General features: G+C 45.1%; 1 protein-coding gene across 1 annotated transcript; it reads left to right on the top strand.

Annotated features, from left to right (window-relative positions):
• The first annotated feature begins 427 nt into the window (after nt 1-427).
• gdf10a (growth differentiation factor 10a) lies at nt 428-5,057 on the top strand. Its single transcript, XM_049600412.1, has 3 exons — nt 428-942; nt 2,455-3,596; nt 3,725-5,057. The coding sequence occupies exons 1-3, from the start codon at nt 681-683 to the stop codon at nt 3,914-3,916; spliced, it is 1,596 nt and encodes a 531-aa protein (XP_049456369.1). The 5' UTR covers nt 428-680; the 3' UTR covers nt 3,917-5,057.
• The last annotated feature ends 943 nt before the right edge of the window (nt 5,058-6,000 follow it).

Raw genomic sequence — 6,000 nt, 5'->3', positions numbered from 1 at the left:
GGTCAGACTATTATTGTAGGTGTTTCTATGCTAATTATGTGTGACTGAGAGCATGTCAAAAGCAGTTACTGGAAATAATGTGGTGAGCTGGAAATTGTGAGGTGGAATTACTTTGCCTGCAAAGAAAAAAAAGCACAGTTTTGTTGAGTTTCAACAGTGGCTTTGTCTGACCAGTGCTAAACAAGTGAGTGCTGCACTGAAACACTCTGCCAAAGCCACTGGATCAATGTTATTACTCCACCGATGCAAAACAACATAAGGAAGACATCATCATCATCAGCATCATCAGCATCAAAGAGGGAAAGGAGGGGGGAGGGGGTCAGCATCATGACCTCCACTTCTGGCTGTGCGCTCTGCAGAGACCTCGTTGGCTGACAGGAGTATACGTCAGCACCTCTCACCGCTCCAGTATAACCCCCTCAAGCCTCTGGCGGTCACACAGACGCAAGTGTAAAAGTAGCAGCTCCAACTGTTGCCCGGACTAACCCATTCAGCATCCACGTAGTCTGAAGCAGAGGAGTGAGACGGCTCACTGAGCGCGAAGCGGAAAAGTGAGAGGAGAGGTGGAACATTTACGCACAGCCTTTTTTAATCCGGATTGTTTTGGCGCGCCTTCAAAATCCACCTTGGATCAACATTTTTCTGCACCTCTTGGATTTTGTATTGATTTCAGCACTTAAATGGCAGCTCTGCGTATGATTTCCTCGCACCTGTTCCTGTTGATGTTGAACTGTTTCCTGGGTGCTGCATCAGTTAAGATCATGAAAGGGGTCTCTGGGAGCGCACAGGACAGCACCTTCCTCCAGCCCTCGTCGGACCCGCTTTTAGATGACCTGGATCAGGACATGGTCTCCCAGCACATGTCCAAACTGTACGAGAAATACAACAGGGAAAACCGCCTTAGAGAGGGGAACACTGTCAGGAGTTTCAGAGCCAGCCAAGGTGTGTGGAGACATTCATTAACCTGCCTTCAGTGCGCAATCGATAGATATCGCCTCCTGTAAAATGCAGCAATTTAGATTTTATTTCGGTGCAGGAAAAAAGCCTGTCCCATTAGTGCTCAGTAATCCGAGCAAAAAAGAAACAAAAAAATGTCAAGAGGAGCCAGAAAGCTCCCCTGATCCTCTCCATGGATGGTTATTAAAAGTGCAAGAGCTCAGTGGGGCTGCATTGCTCGGCCAGACGCTCTAAATAGGTAGGATTGTTTTGGAACAGTCTGAGAATGCATTTAAATGATTTTGGGATGCTGTGGGCACACTGTGTTTGTGGCAGCAGCTGTGCCCCTTCTGGTCAATTACCGCAGACAGACGCGCAATATGCGCAAGAATGCATGCAACTTCAGTACAGTGAAACCTCAGCGGCAGTTACGCGCTCGCAAAGGGTCATTGTCGTGGCTTCTTGTGGCTAGAGGACATTTGTGACTCCACGTCCTGGAGTCAAAGGGCTTAAAGCACAGTCGTTCCTCTCTGTCTGATGCTGTTTTTATAAACACAACGCATAGGCATTTATATCCCACATAGTTCTCAGATGGCATATCATAACACGTGTGTATTTTTACTGCAGAGGCTGAGTGTAATCCAAGGAGAGATGTAAGAGAGTTTTCACAACAATGTAAGATCTGTTAAAACAGTTGATTATGTCTTGGTGTCTGGGCAGACAGTGCTGGCTGTATTAGGCTTAAGGGGAAGCTTTAAGAGAAACTGAGGTAAGCATTTCCATATGCAGGCTGAATCCGGGGTAATGTATATCTCTTGAGTCAGTCCATACTTCCGCTGAACTCTTATACAATGAACAATAACTCTGCTGTTGAAGTTAATGTTCATCATGAATATGTAGCTCTCTGCTCGCCCCCCTCCACCCCTGCCAGCCCGATCCCCAGAGTCTGGTTCTTCTTGAGGGCACCTTCTGAAATCCTACCAAGCCATGCAGCCACAGCTCAGCCATGTAACACAGAACAAGGACATGTGTTTAATAGTCCCACTTGTCAAGGTTTTAAACCACAGAAGGGACGATTCAAGTGCAGTTTGACTCCTTTTCCCCCTTTATCTCTTTTATGAAACAGTGTGTTCCTTTCTCAGTCATTCCTTCTTAAACTACTGTCAAATAACAGTGGAAAATGTGTAAATTCACAGAAGGTTCAAATCCTGATTTCCCACTGGAAACACTTTAATAATCTAAATATGCCAAATATTTCAGCCCATCAGTAAAAAACAAAAAAAAGCCAAATAACTATGAAACATATGAATCTAATTTTTGCTTATTTCCCATTTTTAAAACAAGAACACAGAAACACCTGTGAGCTACAAAACTGCCCAATTCTCTCTGTGGAGATTCATCTTTTATGTACAAGATCAATTTTGGTTTTACAAAAATCATTCTGTGGATTAAACAAAGGTTAAACTGTCAGGTTGTTCACCTGACCGACTGCCACTAACTGACTGATTGTCTTTGCAGACTCCTCTGACCACCGGACAGTGTACCGACTAAACCTTACAACCCTCCAGGACTCAGAGGTCATCCTCTCTGCCACATTCCACTTCCTGCTCGATCGGCGCCCTCATCAGAAACCCTGGTTCTGTAAACGCTTCAAAAGCCCATCCTGTCGCTCCTCGGCCGTCCTCCCTTCTCCGTCCATCAGCCTGCTCCTTCGCTCTGTCTCCTCCGGGTCAGAGGTCAGATCTGGGTCAATGGGGTCACTTCTAGGCAATGTGACCTTCCACCCCCACAGGAGAGGGGTGTGGCAGATGAAAGATGTGACCCAGGTCATAAAGGAGGCACGGAACAAGGGTCATCTTCTTGTTTCAGTGGAGCTGGACTTAGAGCATCAGTACCAGAGGAAAGCAGGGGTGGCACTGTCTGGTGGCAGCCTGCCTTACCTGTTACTGTATGCTAATGACCAGGCCTTGGCTGAGCCCAACAGCGTGGCAGCAAGCCTTCAGAGATATGACCCCTTCAGCGAGGGAGGAGAGCCCTCACATTCCTCTCACAGACCTAACTCCTCACCGGAGTCAAAAGGACGCAAAAGAAGGGATGCAACCCTGCTCTCTGACCCCATTCAGAACAATGAGCTGCCTGAGGTTGACTACAGGCCTGATGTGTACAGGAAAGATGACCTCTGGGAGAGCACTTGGTATCTGGCACTCAAACCTAAACCAGGAAGGAAAGAGAAGAAGAGAAAGAGCCAGCAGGAAGAAGGAGTAGAACAAGGTAGGGGAGCACATAGTAAAGAAGAACCTCAGGTTCTCAAAGAAGCAGAACGAACATCACAGGGGCTCAAACCTGATGAGTCAACCGAGAAGAAAGTCAAAGCAATGCCGACTCCCAGTGATGGCCGAAAGCATGAGCGGAGACATGAGGGAAAGGACGGAAAAAAGTACAAGGAGAGCGTTAACTCTCAGTCACCTGTGCTGAACTTTGATGAACAAACGATGCGTAAGGCCAGAAGGAGGCAGTGGGGCGACACCCAGCACAGAGGCTGCTCCAGGAGGAACCTCAGAGTGGATTTCGCAGACATTGGCTGGAGTGAGTGGGTCATAGCACCCAAGGCCTTTGAGGCCTACTACTGTGCTGGCACATGTGGATTCCCCATGCCTAAGGTAGGAGCACAAACATTGCAGTCACTCTCATTTGGTTCCAAAACCATAGTGCCAATTTGAGTAACTGTATGTTGTTCTTTTCCCTTTAACTGATTTTCTGCCTCTCCGTTCCACTCAAACTCTCCCAGGTGACGAGGCCGTCCAACCACGCCACCATCCAGAGCATAGTCCGTGCCGTCGGGATCATCCCTGGAGTTCCTGAGCCCTGCTGTGTCCCAGAAAAGATGAGTCCTCTGGCTGTGCTCTACCAGGATGAATCCAGGAACCCGGTGCTCAAGGTTTATCCCAACATGTCCGTCCAGTCCTGCTCCTGCAGATAGGAAGGGGAGGTCAGTGGGGGCAGAGGACGAAACAGGGTGGATGTGGAGAGAGAAAACAGGACTAATGGAGACAGAACCATACCTCTGTTTGTTAAGTGGTTTCTTGATACTGGGAAACAAACTCACTTTGGCCGTCGCTATTCCTCGAGGAACATAGGCTGTAGAGAAATCACTTCCATCTCTTCTGTCCTGCGGCAGCAGACTTGAAGAGACACATTGTCTGGCGTCTGCCTTAGTGAGAGGATCGGAGTCACACATGTAAAGTCAGGGCTCCACATGTCTAAGCAGCCCTGTTGTTTTGATTCTGTGTTTGAGATAATGTTGAGGATTTCATGGACAGGAGCATTTTTCCCTTTATCTCAGAATGTGCTTGCTTTTCAAAATCACTCACAGTGAGTTTGTGTTCATGTTTTCTTTGGACACAAAGGCTATAAACAAAAGACTTTTACCAGTGTGTCATCAGGCAGCTTACATGGTCACTACAGATGACAGAGATTATGAAACATATTTCTTGATTTTTACATACAGCTGTTCTTACTTTTAAACAAATCATACGCCACATTGTACATACATGCAACGTTAATTTGTTCCAATAATGGACGGTTATTGTACATTCTTGCTCTATATATCTTCAAAAGGAAATATCCAATGGATTGTAGAGAGCATCTGGAATTCATTTACACCCGCCAACCCCCTCATAACACTTCAAGAATGTTATAATGAAACCAGAAATATTTTTCTATTTTGAATGTGAAACTTGGTTTAAAATAATTTGTCATGGTTACTAGGTTATGTATTACTATATTTTAGATGAGATTGTGTTTTGTACATGTGTATTGTTTAAATTATGAAAAAGGTAGCCTTCTATAAATTAGAATAAAAAAGTAATTTAATCCAAAGCTCTTGCTGGGATATTATTGTTTCATACACTTTGTGTTATTCTTGGTCATTACAGCATATACCGTTTGATTCCTGGGGGGATTTTTGTGTCAAAACAAACCTAAAAGGGCACCACTGTTCCAAAATAACTTTGCACAAACGCAGGAAGGTTCCACTCAAAGATAGCCAGCATTCCCCTCAAGCCCCTTGAACCCATTATTACCCCACACCAAAGGCTCACATGTCTCTTGTCCAGCAAATAATGTGGCTGATGCAGCTGCCGTGGATTAATGGTTGATGGAAGAAGCAGGCACGCACCTATTAGGACGTCAGCCACTTGAACTTCAAAACACGGTGCGCTTCCCCTTTTCCACCCCTCCATTCAAACGCAGGGCATTTCCAATCGCAGGATGTTCTCCTCAATAGCCTTTTTTTAACAGATGTTTACAGACACAAGATCTCAGCCACTTTAACTCAACTCCTTGTCACTTTTATTCATAAGCGAAAGAAGGTGGCCTGTGTGGTGCTTAAACAGTGTGTCAAACTGACAGTGAAATGACAGAGGGAGCCTTTTATTAACTCGTTAGTCTGCGGTTGTTCTGCCTTGAGCCTGAAAAAAGTTGGCACAGAGTAGCACATCTGTTTGTAACAACAGAATGCTCTGAAGTTCAAGACTGGACAGTAATCTTCTCTCAGAGACATTTAGCAACCACAGTAGGGGGCAGGGACAAAAGATTGAGCCCTTGTCCTGTTTATTGCAGTTGATAATAATTCTTTTGGTTGCCATTGTGCATGGAGTCACCTTTTATCATCTCTAAATACAAACTGTGTCCCTCCTGTCTGCATTCCTTTGTCCATTAGATATACAGAGACTATAAAAAGCATTCAACTTGTTTCATTGTCTTACAGCGACGAATCAAAGGCGTTTTCATGTGGCTTTTCTGACACTGACCAACAGAGGAAGACACTTTAATGTCAAAGTGAAAACAGATCTCTATGGAAATGACCAACAGTGACTCAACTAACTTTGGGTGAACTGATTATATGACTTATAAAGCCAACTGGCTGCACCAGACTGTGATGAGTTAGGTGGGGGGGTTTTCAATAAATAAAAGAGGTGAGTACTTTTGCAAACATGCATTTTGTGTTTTGTATTTGTGATTTATTTAGGTCACATTGTAGAGATGTGTTTTCACTTTGACTAA

This window comes from Epinephelus fuscoguttatus, linkage group LG16 (assembly GCF_011397635.1).
Source record: "Epinephelus fuscoguttatus linkage group LG16, E.fuscoguttatus.final_Chr_v1".
Classification (NCBI taxonomy): Eukaryota; Metazoa; Chordata; class Actinopteri; order Perciformes; family Serranidae; genus Epinephelus; species Epinephelus fuscoguttatus.
Note: the sequence above shows the minus strand (reverse complement) of the source record. Positions and strands in the feature narration are given on the sequence as shown.

Coding starts and splice junctions, on each gene's coding strand:
- gdf10a (XM_049600412.1), top strand. CDS start 681: ATGGCAGCTCTGCGTATGATTTCCTCGCACCTGTTCCTGTTGATGTTG. Junction 943..2,454: donor GAGTTTCAGAGCCAGCCAAG/GTGTGTGGAGAC, acceptor TTGTCTTTGCAG/ACTCCTCTGACCACCGGACA. Junction 3,597..3,724: donor GTGGATTCCCCATGCCTAAG/GTAGGAGCACAA, acceptor AAACTCTCCCAG/GTGACGAGGCCGTCCAACCA.